General features: G+C 43.3%; 1 protein-coding gene across 4 annotated transcripts in view; it reads left to right on the top strand.

The window, feature by feature from the left end:
- Positions 1 to 17,928, top strand: part of VMP1 (vacuole membrane protein 1) — a 59,985-nt gene that overhangs the window by 33,897 nt on the left and 8,160 nt on the right. For all 4 annotated transcript variants that reach the window (XM_040082211.2, XM_040082212.2, XM_040082209.2 and 1 more), the window contains 3 exons: positions 8,895 to 8,975; positions 11,811 to 11,927; positions 14,088 to 14,149. In XM_040082211.2, coding sequence (XP_039938145.1) covers positions 8,895 to 8,975; positions 11,811 to 11,927; positions 14,088 to 14,149 — 260 coding nt within the window. The remainder of the gene's footprint in view (positions 1 to 8,894; positions 8,976 to 11,810; positions 11,928 to 14,087; positions 14,150 to 17,928) is intronic.

Raw genomic sequence — 17,928 nt, 5'->3', positions numbered from 1 at the left:
CACGAGTGCTGGGGAGTGAGGTGGCGAAGTGACAGTGTGTTTTCACAGGCGATACAACGAGCGAGATACACTGAGCAACAGCTCGGTTTTGAGCCGTTCTCCAAAATTACCCAGTTTAAAATAAGTTTGGGGATGAGTCAATGACAGCTTTAAATAAGGGAACTTGATCTTGGGCACTTCTTGAGAAAAGAGGTAGCGAAGAGTTAAAATAGGCAGAGGGAGGACAATGAGAGCTGTGAGTAAGGAATGTGTAAAGCACCTCCTGGTTGGATTTCTTTGTGCCCACATTGTTCTATTCATTTGCACACCTGCTCACAGATAAGGGAAAAACAGCACAGGGCATTGCACTAACCCCTCCTGGTGACTGGAGATGACTTTTTGGGCTCTGCTTTGAAGGGCTCTTTGCATGCCCTAAAAAATGATTTTAACGTTCACCGTGTCAGAACATAAATCAGAAATCACCCAGGCAGTGAGGAAACCTGGGTCACTCTGCAACGTTTTCACTCAGGGCTAGGTCAGGAGGATTTTCTCAGTAATAAATTTCTCACTTTACCACAGAAATTAGAAATACTGTCACCAAGTGCACTGGAAATGCTGGAGGCTGCATTTGCGCAGGAGTTGTGGAGAAGCAGGTGGTTGAATTCTGTCATTGGGTTTTCATGCCCTGTTCTATGTGTGTTGGGAATGCTCAACACAAGTTTCCGAGGGGAAAATTTGTCCCTAAATACTTGATATTTCACTGCTCAGTATTCTGAGAAAGACCAATGAATGATCAAAAGCTGGGTCAGAAAATCTGTTTAAAATATTCTTTTAAGGACAACCTTCAATAACTGATAGAAATTCATTATAGTATCATAATCAAGAAAATGACTGCTTTTCCCCCCGCTCCCTGCTCCAGACACTGTTTAAATATCTGTGTTGTACAAGAGTCTGGTATGCAGACCACTTCTCTGAGCTGTCTGGGAACCTCTGTCCCTTCCAGGGAGAACAGGGGAGAGGTTGCACATCTGGCCTGAGAGGGAAGAGTGTGTGCTAAAGGCTTTGTCAGCTGTGTCAGAAGTTCCTCACTTCCATTCTATTTTAATCCTTAACTTATGTCTAAGTCGTGTGTGGAGAAACAGGGTTTGTTGTTTGTTTTTTGGGGTTTTTTTTCAGTGCTGATGGCTTTGAGTTCTCAGGTTTATCAGAGATTGAAAATGTCAGTTTTCGTGGCTGCTTATCAAAAATTCCTTCCTTACAATGTCTGGATCTTAAACCACCTCAAAATAGGGCTTGATTCTTGCGAATGGGTTTTTAAAAATTACCAGTACTCTGGAATTGGCGGAGCTGTGGCCACAATAACTGTTTGCAGTGGTAGCTTTGAGATAAATGAGCAGCTGCAGTGGGGTTTTTGGGAGTGCTGGGATGTTCCTTTACTCCACTCATCCCCCTGCCTGTGGCTGTAGTATCTTGTCATGGAATCACAAAAAAATTCACCTTGAGAGGGGCCTGAGGCAGTTTCTAGTTCACCTCTGTTTTTTTTTTAATTCCTATTCCAGCTCAAGTTCCTCAGGGCATTGTCTGGGCTGGTCCTGGAGCCCTCCAGGGCTGGAGGCTGCACAACCTCCCTGGGAAATGTCCTCCAGTGCCGCTGACATTCCCACTGACAGCTCCCTTCCCTGCAAATGGGCTGCAGAATCTGCTCTGCCAGCTCTCCTGCGAGATGTGAATAGAAAGTGGTTGTTCAGCAAGGAAAGGAATCAGTTCATTTCGTGGTTTTGTGCTGGGCTGGAAAGCTGCAGAGTGTCAAAGTGGACACGTTGCTGCTCTGAGGAGCAGAGGTGGCAGGGGATGTGGTTAAAGGGGCTACAGCTCTGCAGGACAGATCTGATAAGGCTGAAAGGACGTGCTCCTTCCTCTTCCTTTGGGCTGTTTCCTTTAATTGTGTCTCATTCTGTACAAAATTTCTTTATTCTTACAGCGTGTGAAGCCAAAGGACTTCTGGTGTAGCAGTCTGAGGGTTTCGGTTCTAGCTGTAGAAAAAGCTGGCATTAAATTGGAGTTACAGAGCTCACTGAGCCCTGTAATCTGTGTTTCTCTTGATATTTCCCTTCTGAACCTGAGCGTGGATTGTAACAGGCTGAAACCTTGAAATTAAAGCTCCTGAGATGGAGCTTGTTGTAAAGAAACATTTGATGGTTCTTCCCTCGAGAAGGGGGAGGGAGAAAGGAGGGAAATAAAAAGTTCCTACCATGATCCAGATGATTAATGAAATGAAGAAAATACCTGGAAGTTCCTAGTGGAACTGATGGACTGATCCAGAGCTGGTTGACTTCATTCCTCCTTCTGTTAGTGGGGAGATCTTATTTACCATAAAATGGACCCATAATTTGGAAGTTTCACACTTTTCCTCTGAGACAGGCTACAATTAAATGACCAGGGAAAGCCAAGCTTGCTGGTGGAACTTCACTCTGTTGTCTCTGCTCCCACAGGACTTGCAAAAAATTCATCTCCTCGCACAACTCTGTGGCTCCTTTTGTCTCTCTTTTCTAACATCACTTTTAAAATCTGGTAAGAGGACAATGGGTTTAATTGTATTTTCTATAGAAAAAACTTAAGATTTCCTGACCCTAGAACTAATTGTAGTTACTCATGTCTGAGTTTACCAAGTCCCAAAGATGAGAATCCTCCTGATTATCTCTGGATTGCAGCATCACCCCTTAACCTTAACACGCAGCCAGCCTCAGGGATTTGAAGACAAGCAGATGTGGAAATAAATCCACGTCCAGCATTCTCATCCTCAGAGTGGCCAGTAGAAGAACGCACCTGTAGATAGAATTTCTTGTTGGCTTGGGATTTGTCTGTAATATCTGCTGTATGTTCATCCTTGCCTACAAATATTCTGAATGTCGAAGTCTTACCAGTTTCAAGCCCTCAGATCTCCAGCTCAGTCTGTTTAATGAGGCTTTGTGGGTGCTGCTCTCTTCTTTCCACAGTTCTTTGGAGAAGCCAAGGCTGTTTTATTGCTGTTTGGTTGCCTTCATCTTGTACTTTTCAAAACTGTTTTCGTGTTCAACGTTTGTGTCCTTTCCTCTTGCAACTTTTCCATGATTACCCAACTCCTTTTCCAGATTTTAATGTCTCAGAAAACCCAGACTTCTCATGAAGTGAAACTTATTTAGAGTCTGGAATGTCTGTCCTGTGCCTGTTGTGTGTAAATCCCTTTCTTTCATCAAACTTAATGCTTGCTTAGTTCTGCCACCATCCCATCACTGCTTTCAGTAATCCTTGAAAACTTTTTCCAGCTTCCTCTTTCAGGGATCAGATTTCCCAGAGAGGACCTTTCTTTCCCAAATTTTGGGTGATAAGGAAGTTCAAACCTTACCCCTCACACCTCCTGCTCTCCAGGCACCAAATGGAAATATCCCCTTTTAGTTTGGCCCTTTGCTTTTAACGGGAAGTATTTTGGAGAAGGATCCATGGGCTGCTATCACAGTACTCCTGTTTGTAGTTTTCTCCTGGGATTTGTTGCCTTTGATATTTTGGGGAGGGGTTGAGCTGTGGTTTTTGGTCAGTGGGTGTTGAACCTTTTGCAGGGACGTGTTGTGGCCTCCCAGCCTTAGGTACCTCTCTGACTTCTCTGCAGCTGCTCCCCTGCAGTTCAGTGCTTTATTCCAAGGAGTTAATAATTCCTCCCAGTCCTCTGAAATCCTGGAATCCATTGCCTGACCACAAATGGTCATTCTCCCATAAGCTGTGTTTGATTCCATTGTGTTGTAACAGAAAGGCAGAAGAAACAAAACACTGTGCAGCTCATTTCTACCATAACTCGGATTTTTACATAAAGAGGGGCACTGTCTTTGTAGGCAGCTCCTCAAATGTTAAGGACTCTATAATTTTGGTGATCTAAGTGGTAGCTTCATACTCAGTCTTCAGTCTCTGGTGGGGGGAAAGTGTTCTCCACTTCAGATGATTAGCTGGATAATTAAACTTTTTTTTGTTGTAACAATAATAGAAATAATGCTGAAATCTTGAGGGGTTGTCCATCACACGCAAGGGACACGTTTGGCCTGGGGAATCTGCAGGAGGATGAGCTTCCCTCTCTGCAGCTGCTCCAGAGTTCTCCTGGAGAACCTTTGAGGTGGGACATTCAGATCTCTCTCTCTGTCCTTTAATTTCACTCATGCTCCTGTTTCCTGTCAGAGTCACAAATTCTGTGTACCCTCTTCCAGGCCTTCTAGAAAATTGTTTAACTTCTCAGGCCCCCATCTGCCAGGTGAGGAACATCCCTGGCATTAATACCTCCCTGACTTCCCTGAGCCCAGCCTAAGGCCCTGCGTGACCTCCTGAGCAGGGAACGGACACCGTGAACTTGGGGGGGAATTTACTCCATCTTTGTGTCAAATCTGCCAATTTTACCGATGTATTTGGAAAGTGCTTGAGGGATTTACAGCAGAAAAGAAAGGGGAGAGAAGTTTCTCCAGGCCTCAAATCCCCGGAATCTGGATCTGGGTCGTGTTTTTCGGAGCTTGAGCTGGGATGTGACGGGAGCCGTTGGTTTCTCAGTGGCTCCTAAAATCGGATTGCAACTGTTCAAAAATGAGCTGTCACATTGCATAATCTGTGCAGGCTTCAGGGAACAGAGCTGGGGAAGTGTTGCAGGGTTTTTCTGTGGGATTCAGTCCAACTCTGATTATTCAGGGCTCCTTGGATACCTCCAGCTACTCCTGTGGATCAATCAACCAGCTCTGCACTTGCAGAGTAAGAAAATTCACAATTTCACTGGGAACAATTCATTGTGACTGTCCTGTTACAGGGGGAAAAGAGGAAAAAATATACTTACTAGAAATTATTTTTCCTCGAGCTTCTTAGTTAAATCTGGTGAGGTGCTTGCTCTTCCCTCACATTCAGAGGAGCTCACCAACTCTACAGTGAGAGGAGAAAGAGAGAGAGATTAAATTATAAATGGAAACCAAATAAAACAGAGGGATGGGGCAAAACTTTGTCACTTAGACAAGGTTGTCCATTCCCTCTTTCAGGAAGGATAAAGAGGGAATCTCTTTATCCCTTTTCCAGGGGTAAAAGGTCCATATTTACACAAAGGAAGAACACCGTGGCAGAAGGTGTAAATTCTTTTTACCATCCCTTTAGGTTTGGAAATTTGGGAGGGGTTTTTTTTTGTCCCATGGAGCTGCTGGGATCAATCAAATGATGAAAAATTCCCTTTTCCTGAGGCTGAGCAGATCCAGGCCAATTCCCCCCAGCCCGAGCTGCCAGCTGGGCCTGGGGACTCATCCCTGACCTTTCCATGCCTCTTGTTCCAGCACAGTTCTTGGGATCTGATGATTAACCCAATGAAGTCATATTTAATCATTTAACCTTCCTCTGCCTGCACTGTGGCACTCACAGGAAATCTATTTCCAAACCCCCCAAAAAATAAATCATCTCTGAAAGGGACACAGTGAGCTAAAGCATCCTGAAATGTTATAAAGAATGAATCACAATTAACTGAGAGGCCAGTCCAGTCTAGAAACTTTAATTTGGGGGGAAAATGATTTGCCTGTAAGTAGCTGAACTTTTGTCTCTTTTCATCTATCTATCTATATATAAATAATATTATTTTTTTTAAAAGCAGTAAGTTATGAAAGTAATTTTCTTTCATTTCAAATGCTTAAAAAATAGAGAAAAGATTGTTCCCCGTGCAGGCTTTAGAAAAGAGAGGGGAAAAAAAATCTGTTGTGAAATAGGTAAAAGTTGTGAAACTGGGGATTGTATTCTCGGAGAAATGAAACTTTTAAGGCTTTTTTATTGTTGGAGATGTCGCAAAGATTTGTCAAACAAAATTTAAGGAAGGAACCAAAGAGAAATAGTTCTGAACTTGTTTTCACAGAGTAAATGTTGAGGCTGGAGTTCATAGTTTTGTTGCAGCCCCGGTAGGTTTATTACCCTGCAAATTATTCATAGCTGTGATCACATTAGATCACAGAAAATAAGTACAAAAAACAATTTAATTTCTCTTTTGGCTTATTAAAAATTTGGGGGAAAAGGAAGACAAATGACAAGTTCTTGAGTGAAATGTTTCGAATTTAAAATTTTGCTTTCCATGAAGTACTTTGTGATAGGCAATGTAAAACCAAAACTTTACAGAGAAACAAGCTGAGTAATAACTTTAAAAAATAAAGTTATGAATTAATAAGGTGAGAAAATTTGCTCCACCATTGGTTTTGGGTTTTGTTTTTTTTTTTTTTTGAGACAGACTTGTTAAACTTTTTTTAAAGACCTTCATTATTAGCTTTTTAATGTTTTATATATTTGTGGCTGGAGGGGAAATATTTGTTTCAAGGCAGCCTTGAATTTTGTAGTTGAGAAATGTGGGTGAGGGAAGCTGGTTCTTTTAAAGAAATTTGGTTAAAAATGGTGCACTGTGCTTTGCCCTAAGTTAATACAGTCAATTTATTTATAATTATAATAATACCTTTTATTAAAGCAGCTGTCCTGCGAGTATTAGTTTATGGGTCGTTTGCTAGAGAGTTTACTTGCAATTCCAGCTTGTGAAAATGAGTACAACACTGCATTAGCAACACAGTAAAAGATAATGGGGGGATAAATTAAAATCAGAATAGAAACAACTTCCACGCAAATAAATCACGGAGCCGTTTGAGTAATTGTCTGGGAGTGTTTTATTTTAAAGATACTTTGCCATCAGATTTATGGAACTGGGAGGAAAAATAGATTTATTGCCTTATAAAAGTGAAAATATTGCTCCGACCCCGTGAGCTTTGGGGAATGGGGGAGAAAATAGGAACTGAAATCCTGAGGAGGGAACTCCTCCAGGACACCTTTCCCAACAGAATCTGGTTCGGCACTTCTTGGTGTTCCGTTCATTTGTGAGGAGATCCTGAAGGCTGATCTCCCCTCGTGTGTGTGGCTGGGGAATGGGGAGAGCTGTTGTTTTCCTTAGGGCAGATCCTGGGGGTTTCACTCCCTCCATCCCAAATCCCGGGGGTCCCACTGGAGCTGGGAGCCCCTTTTTGGGTTCTGTTTCCTTGGGAAGAGCCACGGGGGAATTGGGCTCGGAGCAGGAACTGCCCTGGATGTCGCAAGATTTTTGGGCTTGGTCGTCAGTAAATTGTCGTGTTTTGTTCAGAGCAATTTGTGTCAAAATTCGCTCTTTTAATGAAAAAAAAAAAAAACCAAACACACACACACAAAAAACCCATTTAAAATTTAGTTTTGCTTTCCAAATTGTTTCCTGTCAGAATAAACTCAAGGGTTTGGTGTCAGCCTCGCTTGGAGCAGGTTTAATCCCTCGAGTTCTGTGGGGATCCTGTGAGTTCAGTGGGAAAGTAACAGGGGAAATTTTCATTAAAAGATTGAATATTTGATCTCTTCCATTTTGTAATCATGAGCCCAAGGTGGAACTCCTGGTCAAAGTGTGGAAAATCACCTTTATAGGATATTCTAGGGGTTTTTATATTCCCCTGTGGTTAAAAAATGTCCCACTGAAAGATTTTTGGAAATCTCATTTCTTTGGCATTTTTCTTTCAGTTTTAATTTGAGTTATTTTTCCAGGCATTATATGAAATAAATAGAATTATTCTGACTTGAGTAATAGTTGTCTTTTGGGGTTTTAAAAAATTTTTTAATTTGAGAAATAAACTGTTTGAGAGCACAGTAATGGAGAAAAGTTACTGCTTGAAAAAGTGGTGTAAAAAGAAGCAAATGGTCTCATCACAGATCTGTTATTTTTTAAATTTTGTCAATTCTACAGTTCAAAATTTAAATAATATGCAAGAACATTGTAGAGTAATTGTAGTTTTCCTTCTTTGGTGTGTAGTATTTAAGGTTTCAACAGAACTGTAACACAGTTAAAATTGCATAAATGTAATTTTTCTGGATTACCCTGCAGTTGCTTTAATCAATAATTAATGATATTCTAAATGCTACAATTCAATAGTAAAGGGTGGAATTCAGAATATCATTAATTTTTGATTAAAGTCATTTCCTTGTGTAATTTATTGCATTGCTCCTGGAAAAATCAGAATTTTGTTGCTTATTTGTAGGTTTTTTTAAAAGGAATGGATATGATTTTTTAATGTTTGCTATTCCCAAGGTTTCCCTGCTCTCTGGAGCTGTTGTGGCCAGGCTTGAGTAGGGAGCACTGACCTTGCTTTTATTTTTCTGGACAGTTTTGCTTCAAAAGAATTTTATCTCCAGTAAATTCCCTTCTCACATTCAGAGAGTCTGCTTGTGAGAATCTTTATTTTTGCTTTTGAAGGGGTTTCCTGGGTGTTTGGCAGATTTGGAGCCTCAGGAGTAAGGACTGATCACAAAGTAAAAGGAGGCAGCTTTGTACAAAACAGCTCCAGCCACAGGGGCTGCACCTTCCCTGCTTTTAAAGTGATTTAGACTCAACTTTCTATATTTTAATGAATTTTATGAGTCTGTTGTAGGCAGTGCCTGGAATTGGCTATTTTGATCGAGATCCTGGGTCTGGGAGAACGGATCTAAGGATATAATGGGATTATTGTGCTCCTTCTGTTCTCACAAAGTTCCTTTTTGCCACTGGAAATGGCATTGCAGGAATTAATTCCCTCTGCTTGTTTAAGGAATAAGGTAGAAGCAGCACTGGCATTCCAGAGATATGGAGAAATAAATACTGGAGAACCTGTTTCCATGGCAGTGGGAGCTTAGTGCCACTCGCAGGGTTTGGAAAAACAAAACTCAGCGCATGTGGGTGCTCGGACTTCCACCCCGAGCCCCACGATTGTCCCTCTAAACTCAGGGTTTCACACTGGCCTTTGTGGTTTAAAATCCCTCCCAATTCTGGTTAGGAAATCCTGGAACTCACACACGTTCTGAGCTCTGTTCAGGTGGGCTTTTCCTCAGGAATGACGTTGTTTTGCTGTTTGCAGGACTTTGCTTCCCGGGCTAAAGTGGCCGTGCAGAACCTGGTGCAGAAGGTTGGCTTCTTTGGGATCCTGGCCTGCGCCTCGGTGAGTTTTTCCCAGGAGCAGCGGGATTTATGGCACAAACTGCAGCTTGGATGTCTTGCCGTGGAATTCATCTTTGTTTGCAGTTTTGTGATGCTCAGGGGAAGGAATTGTGTTAGGATTTCTGTAGGTGTTGATGTGTATTGTGTTTGACATTCTGGACATCCTCAGATCCAGAGGCGTGCATGGATTGGAGAGTGGAAAACCACCTGCAGGAATCCTGATTAGGGTGTCCATCCCTGCCAAGCCTCCCAAATCTGCTCTTTGGGTCATTAGGAACCAGGAAGGGCAGAAAAAGGAAACAAATTTCAATCGTGGCTGTGGAGCTGCAAACTGCTCATGGCTTTTTTAATCTTTAATCAAGAGATGAAAGGAGCATCTCCAGTGATGCAATTTTAGTTTTTGAGTAGGATAATGCTCTTCTTTCCAAATAAAAAAATAATATTGGAGGTTTAAATCTCTCTCTGGATCTGGTAGGAATGGTGTGCCTTGTTCTTCATCCCACACACTGAACTGTGGGACACCCCCAGTCCCATTTTTCTGGAATAGCCACGACATTACCCAGCTGCTGCAGCTTTCACTCCACACTTGTTCAGCATCTCTTGGTTTCCTAAACTGTGAAGATGACACAGGCAACTGCTTGCTCCAATGTGGGTAACCTGTGTTAGAACTGACCTGATTAGAGCTGCTGACATAAAGCTGCTGCTCACTGATCCTTTGAAATGTTTACAGTGAAGTCGTGGCCTGAAAGCTGCTCCTTAAATCCTCCCAGCTCCTCTCAGGAGCTGCTCCCTGCTCTGACTCAGTCCTGGGACTTGTCCCTGCCCCGGCTCTTCCCTGTCTTTGTCACCAGCACGCCTGGGGGTGGCAGGGATGAGTGACTGGGCAAGGTGGAGGAGTGGAGAGCAGGAGGAAGGAGTTGGTAAACACGAGAGGTGGCTGTAAACACCCCGCAGTTCCTGCTTAGTAATATTTAAACATTTGCTTAACTCCTTCTCCACTTTTGCTGCCTAGCTGGGGCCCTGAGCTGCAGCTGGGCGGGAGGAGGGCTGGGGATGCACCAGGGCACACCTGGGGCTTTGTAAATGTGCTCACACAGCATCTGCAGGAGAAAGGAGCAGGTGAAAGGTTCCAGAGGCGCTGGAAAAGCAGGAATGCAGAGCTGTCCCTTAGTGTGACACCTCTGGGCGAGGAAGAGGAAGGAAAGCAGCCCCCACGTGTGCTCCTTGCATTGGCTGTGCCCCCACGAGCCCAGGGGCTCGGACTCAGGGCTTCTCTCTGCTTCTCTGTGCTCTACCAGGTGTCTCCTCTGCTTGCCTCCCTTGTAATTGGGATCTTCCTTCTGGGTTTTAGGCAGAGTTTTATTTGGTGTGTTTTTTATGAGCGGAGAACTTGCTGGTGAAGTGGTAATGACTGTCCCCAGCTGTGGGTCCTTGTCTCTCAAGTGGTGACTTCTAAATGCTGCATGAAAACACCATCAAATGGCAATTAAAATTCTGCAAGTTTATCCAGTGAAGTCAACTGACTGTCATGTTGTTTAGTGGCAATAAGGAAGTCAGGATTGTCTGGAGTTTATTTCTATATAAAGGCAGCTCTGGGGAAAGAACAAAGCAAGAATCAGCCCCAAAGTTCCTCACTGTGACTTGTGAGAATTCGCCCTCTTGTCTTTGTGGGCTTTTTTGAGGCAACTTTCAGTACAAGCACAGAGAAAACCTCGCTGGCTGCTCAGACACCCTCCTGGGGACGTGCTGAGTAACTTGTGCCCGTGGCGTGCTCCGAGGCACCCACAGCACCCCTGCCCCAAACTCGCTGCAGGGATTAAAACGTCCTGTGAACCTACAAAACCCCCCCAGAGCAAGCAGCCAAGAACAGCCTGGAGACCTGGAGCAGCCTTGGCTGCCAGGAGCAGAATGTGGAGTCAATGATTGACCAGCTCCTGTGCCCGGAGCAGCTGTCCCGGGCCGGGAGGGAGCTGCTGCAGCCGAGGTGGAGCCGGCTCAGGGACCGTGATTAGAGCCCGCTTCACATTTCTTCCTCTGCAGGTGCTGTGGTGGCTGCTCATAAATCCGAACTGCTGCTCTCCAACAGTCCAGCCCAACCCTTTCTCACACGCTGCTGGCAGAGTGTCCTTTATTCCTTCCCAATCTGCGCTTTTCATTTCTTTCTTTAAGTGACAGAACGCTGGCAGCGCTGCGCTTTGTCACCGCGGTGCCACCCTGCTCCTGGGAGCGACCCTGTGCTCCGGGCTGAGAGGGAAAGCTTGGAATTCAGATACTTCCTTGGTTTCGTTTCAAAAATATTTTACAGATAGTATCACAATACCAAAAGTCAGGCCAGCAGTTTAATAATAATAAAAAATTCTTTTAATTTTAAATGAAATGCATATGCTTAATAAAATCTAATCAGTGCTTTTAAACTGGATACATATGACTATAAATGCCCGTAGTTTCTCAGCTGGAAATCACTGGGGATCAGTTGGAAGTCTGACTTCCAAGAGTGATGTGCTTGTCAGAGAGAAAGTTTGATAAATCACTCAAAATGGCTTTGCTGTGGTTTCTGTGCATTTCACATGGAAAACTTTTCGTTAGCTTTTTTCAGGATCCAGGGGTAAGGAGGGACCATGGGAATGGAATTGTCTGGGACATCGTCTAGCTGAATCCCAGAGACTTAAGTTATGTGGTGCGACATCAACGTTTTTGTAATTATCAAGACACAAGAGTTTTGGATCAAGCTGGAGAAGGGGAAAATGTTCATTTTTCAAAATTTCAGAGTCTGTCGTGTTCCTGTCCATCCAATGTGCGCTGGAATTCACGAACCTCTCTCCCTCGCCCTCCACAGATCCCAAACCCCCTGTTTGACCTGGCTGGGATAACCTGTGGCCACTTTCTGGTTCCCTTCTGGACCTTCTTCGGTGCAACCCTGATTGGAAAAGCCGTGATTAAAATGCACATCCAGGCAAGTGCTGCCCTTCCCTCGGGGCTGGAGGGGGTGAAACCTTCCGTTCTTTCCCTGCCTGTGTTCCTTGGGAACGAATCCTGGAGTCTCCTTGCCCGACCTGAAGTAATGGAAATTAATTTGGTGCGAGGGATTTACAATAAAGGAGCTGCTGGGCTCCTCCGAACTGAGGCAAGTGAGTAATTTATAGCTGCTGACCCGCTCAGGAAATTGGTGGTTAGCCAAGGTATTTACCTACGGCCTTTAGCAGACTGCCACTCGCCGTGAACTCGCCTTTTTGGTAACAAACGCTCATTTGCACTTTGAAATGCCCTTTTTAGCTCGGTGAGAAAACCCCAGTGAGCCCCGTGGGCCTGGGCCAGCCCGGTTTGGGCGGATTTGCCGCAGTTTCGGGGGCCGGGGCAGCGATGGTTTTGGTGTCTCGTGCCTTTGGTGGGCCCCGTTTCTCCCGCTCGCTCAGGGCCGTGCCAGATGTGCTGAGTTTGACAATCCCGTTGTTTTCACAAAACGTTGAGTTTTGCTCGTAAATGCGTCACCCTGGTCCAAGGAGAGATGAAGTTTGGATTCCCTGGAGGATCTGCTGGTGTGGTCAGCGCTGTAGCATGAACTACGTCGCTCTGTTTGGGATGTTTTCAGCTGAGTTTGGGTTTTTGCAGCGCCTGTGCCTCTGTTGTTTGGAAATCTCTGCTGTGACTCCCATCAAAATAGCAGAAGCTTTTGGTACAAAATAATTCGTGTTACAGCCTCATCGAGCTGCTTTAAAATCTTTATTTTGCCCTAAACACCAGCTTTTTTCTTCCCGTGGTGTTTTAAATGGTTATTTTATTTTGCCCAGTGCTTAAGCAGAGGACAATAAATAGATTTGGAAATTCTTCCATTTCTTGGGATAGAACAGCTTTTTCTCCACACTTTTTTTTTTTTGTATTATCTGAATTTTCTTCTGCTTTTAAATCCGTGTGTTGCTAAAATGTGTTCTGGCAGCACAGAAAAGTGACACAATATTAGATCAATATTCCTTTTATTATTTTAATTGCCTTGTTCAGCTACCACAGAGCACTGTGTAATTTATAGTGTTCCCCACTCAGATCCCATGTAAGTGAAAAAACATTTCCCAGCGCCTCGGACAGTTGGTAAATCATCTGATTTTGTAATAGGCTCAGCATTTAGAATTCTCTTTTTCAAGCACACCCTTGTGCAATAGCCTTGATTTTTTGGAGTGATCTGGCTGGACTTGGAATTTAGGAAATGTGAGAGTCATGGAAAAGGCTTTTAATGCAATGTTCAGACAGGAAGTGAGTGACTGGTGCAGTGGCCATCCTTTTACATGACCCCCTGACTAAAATTATGTCAATTTAATTTCTTTTTTTCATTCTGATTTGCGTAAGAACAACAACTAGTGTTAATGATTTTGTGGTTAGCAGGAAATTAAGAGGTTTTTCTGTTTTGTAAAATTATATCAGCTAAATCATGGACTTTTTTCTTGTAAGGTTGAAATTTTATTTGAAGTTTGTCCTTTAATATGTTGAATCACTGTTATTACGATTGAATATTATATTTGGAATTATAGCTTCATGGCTACAGGTTTGATTTTTTTATTTAGGTGTAAAACTTGCTAGGTTCGATTCTCATATTTAATATTACTCTGAGCAGTTGTTTTGATGAAGAGTTTTTGGATATATTTTGGATTAGGGTTAGGAATGTGTTTTACCAGTGCCACAGGTGCCCACAGGCTCTTTCTTCTTTGCTCTTCACTGAGTATTTTTTTGTTGTTTCTTCCTGAATCAGGGGGCTAAACCACGTTCGTTTTCCCCTCTGTGATCTGGAAGGCCACTTTGTGTGAGGGACTGAATTTCTCTGGCTGTTTTTCCATTCAAACATTGTTGACAGAGTAAAGTGACCTTGAGCTTCTGGGAATGGGAGTTTGGGGAGGATGAGAATGGGCAGCACCAGGCTACAAAAACACGGCCAGAAACGCAAACTGTGAGAAAACACAGGCTGAAAGTGAACAGCTTTTTTTTTCTCTCCTGCCTTTTTCTGAGGAGAACATTGGAAAATAAAGAGGAGAGGAGGGAAAGCCGGGCAGGAGCTGTGAAGGAGCACAGAGTGTCCCCCATTATCTGGGCTCCAGCCTTTCTGTGACTGCTCTTTTCCTTCCCACAGAAACTCTTCGTTATCATCACCTTCAGCAAACACATCGTGGAGCAGATGGTGGCCCTCATCGGGTGAGTAATTCCCCAGCTCAGTAATTAATACCTGCACCCATTAAGTGGAAAAATACTGGAGGAGGCAGCTCAGATGTGCTGAGGTTGTGCTTTGTTCAGGCTTTGCCCCACACGGGGTTTAGGGCTCACTTGCAGCTCCTTCCTTCCCCCAGTCCTTGGGGAATTTTGCTGGCTCTGAGGCTCAGGGTTGTGGGATCAGCGCTGAACCTTCACCCCAAAGCAGGATTCAGCTCTTCCACTCACAGATTCCTGCATTCCGAGCTGCAGGTGGGATGTTTGCCCAGGGATTTCTGCAGTGGTGTAGTGGGATCCTGGGGCAAAAAAAAAACCCAAACAACAAAACCCCAAACAAACAAACAAAAAAACCACCAAAAATTTTATAGAAAATTATATTTATAGGGAAAAAAATCATAGAATTCTGTGATTCCGTATAAAAAACCCTGAGATTTTATGTTCCAGGTTCACAATAAACATCCTCCTTAACTTAAGGAAGCACCTTATACATTTACAAGATCAAATCGCTCCTAAAACATCAGAATGAGAAATTTGGAGTGTGGAGCTTGGTCCCCATTCTGCTAAATTTGGTAGAAATGGATAAAGTGTCCTGATTTTGAGAAGGTTTGGTTTGTTTTTTTTAAACTAAAATTAATCCAACCTAATTTAAATCCATAAAATAAATTTTAAGGTGTTCCTGCTTTTCCAGGGTTTCTTCTCTGGGGCAAATGGATATAAATGGATATTTGGCTGCCCAAAGTGTAATGCTTATTTTCATATAAAAGCCACGCTCCTCAAGAAAAGTTTCAGGGGAGGAATGTCTGGAAATAATTCCTTTTAAAACAAAACTCCCAGCAGTGATGCTGTACAAAGAAAAGGAATGTCAGAAGAACCTTGCAGGGCATTTCACAGATGAAACAAATCCTGGCTTTATTATTCCTGATCTTCTGCTCGAGCATCTGCTCTGTACCAAAACTCAAAATTAATTCATTGCTGTGAACATTATTTTAAAAAAAAAGGGAGGGAGAGGGAGAGAAATGTGGTTTCTTTTAAACATCCTGAGTTTTTCTCAGCATCAGTCACTCCAGACAGTTTGATCTGCCCCTAGCTCAGGTACATTTCCAAGGATTTACTCTCCTGTGGATGCTTTGAGCCAAACCCAGTAGATTTTTCCTACTTCATCTGTCTTGGAGATAATTTTGCATTGAATTACTTCGAATGCATTCACAGGAGCTCTGCTGGATTCGGGTTTTATTGGAGGGTTGATGTCAGAGTTAAAAAATGTTCCTGGGAGACAGTGAGATTTTTGGAATGTCCCGGTATCCTTGACTTTTCTCAAGCTGTCTCCAGCATTACCTCATCAATTTTTGTTAGAGGGGAGCCTCAAACATGTTAAACAATACCTTGCTCTAAAAGCCCTATTATTGAATTAAAACAGAGCTCTGTTTAATGGTCAGTAACTTTATTTTAATCAAATTCAATCCACCACAATGACTTTTAGGCTTTCTTTGTCTGGGCTGTTGCTGTTAAACAATAGGAAATATCTGAGCACAATAGCTGAAAATAATGAACATACTGATATCCAGGATAAATGGAACCTAGACAGGAGATTAAGTCGTGAGATAAAGTCTGAGACTATCTGATTTTATAAGCCAGGCAGATTTTATTGACAATTTTGTGATTTTTAGTCAAAAAGCAAAACTTATTCATGTGCAGACCTTGTTCTTTATTGTCACTGGATGCTGCTGGGTCCCTCACTGAGCCTGTCACAACCAGGCTGCCTTAATATAATTTAATTTGATTTTACAGTTTTGTCTAGGTCTCCATTACAAACAGATCATAAAATACTTTTTCTATTCATTACATAAAAAAGGGAACGGAAAAGAAAACATGGCAGGAAATTAAGAAGCTGTTTGCAGAAAACTTTAAATTTTTGTGGAATTTTTTGTTGGGAGCTGGAGAACAAAAACAGGGCAGAGGGTGAGTGGTGGCAATGTTGGGAGTGAGGGAGATAAGCTGGTGTTGGAGGTGGAAATCCAAGCTGAGGAGGATTTCCAGAGGTGCTGGAACTCAGTGGGGCTGGGAATTACCAAATTCCAGCAGTTCCTGCTCTGAGCTGTTTTGCTCCAGCCTCAGTGCTGGGAGAGGATCCTCTCTCGCCAGGCTGTGTCACCTCCCTGAGCTTTGGTGAGGGAGGATGCTCTGGAGTTCTGTGTTCTGTCACTTCAACAAGAGTTTCTTGCTGATTTTATTCAAGTATTCCATTCTCCTGTGTGCTGTGGGGGTTTTTGGCTCCTCAGTCTTTCCATTCCTGTTTTTTACCTGCAGCTGCAGGGCTGTTTGTGAAGTCACGCCGTGCTTCAGAGCAGGATGATGCTTTCTGGGAAGGGGAAGTTTTAAATGTGGATTAAGAATTCCCAGAAAACTACTGAAGAAGTAGTTCTCAAAGCAGACAGCATCCACTAAACTGTGGCCATCCATTCTAGTGAGAAATTATTAGAAAGAAAAAGAAAAAAATCGACATTTTTTAGGAGAAATCCCACGCTGCACAGATTCCCTCTGGCTGTGGTTAGTGCTGAACTGGGCTGCAGTGTCTGGGATTGTTCCTGCAAGAGGTGCTCAGGTCCAGGGGTGGATCCTGCAGCAAAAGCAGAGAATTCCTATCTGTGAATCAGAATCCCAGCATGGTTTGGGTTGGGAGGGATCCTAAAGCTCATCCAGTCCCATCCCACACCTTCCTCTGTCCCAGGCTGCTCCATCCCTGTCCAGCCTGGCCTGGGCCACTGCAGGGGTGAGGCAGCCGCAGCCTCTCTGATCCCTTGTTACTTCTGAAAGACTCATCGATTTAGTTAATTATTAGTTAATTCAGTTATTATTCGGTTAATGCAGTGAGTAAATTGATTTGGAGTTAAAACAGAAGCCGGTGAGATTTTGCTACTTGGATTTTTAAGTCCCTTCTCGTGGCTTTTACCTCTGAGAATCCAACAAACTGCAAAATCCACCCAAAACCATCAACTCCTGCGGTGTCCTTAACCCTGTGGGGTTTGTGGAACGGCTTTCCACCCTTCCCAGCTCTGCAGGGCAGTGTGAGTGATTGCACAGCTGAAAGAAAAGCAGTTTTTTGGTCACAGGTACTGGAAATGTTGCCTGGACAAACCAGTTTGCTGCTATTTCTTGTGCCATAATTCTTTGCTTACAACTTAATCTCAGTTGATGCTGGTAAAGGGAGCGTGGTGTTCCTTTCACCAAAAAAGCACGAGTGAGATCATGGTGACTGAGGTAACTGGAAAGTTTGCTTAAAGATTGTTGGGGTTTTTTTTAAGTCAAAAATAATTTACAATACAGGTTGAGGTTATTTCTTTGGAACACAAGACAAGGAGTGATGAAGGGGCAACCAGCAATCTTGTCCTGGGGTGGGAAGAGAGTGGCTTCACAACCTCCTGGGAGGAATTTTGGAAGGTTAAGCCAATCCCCCTGCCACTGGTGGTTCAAAACTCAACAACTTTCCTGCCACAGGTACATCAGAAACCTGGGGGATGTGTCCTGAGCACAACAGAGCAGCTCCACACAAAAATGGCTTCAGTGCCCCAAAAGGGACACAGATGTGGCTGAAACTTGAGGAGCTTTGGTGTTGAAAGCTTTCCAGTGGATCACTACAGAATTAGAAGAGTTTATTTGCAAATGGCTTGAAGGATTTAACTCTGAATAAGCAAGGGCTTTTTCCCTAAATTGAGTTTTTTTTTTTTAAAAAAAGAAGAATCTTTAAAAAGCAAGCAGAAGTTTCA

This window comes from Hirundo rustica, chromosome 19 (assembly GCF_015227805.2).
Source record: "Hirundo rustica isolate bHirRus1 chromosome 19, bHirRus1.pri.v3, whole genome shotgun sequence".
Taxonomy (NCBI): domain Eukaryota; kingdom Metazoa; phylum Chordata; class Aves; order Passeriformes; family Hirundinidae; genus Hirundo; species Hirundo rustica.
Note: the sequence above shows the minus strand (reverse complement) of the source record. Positions and strands in the feature narration are given on the sequence as shown.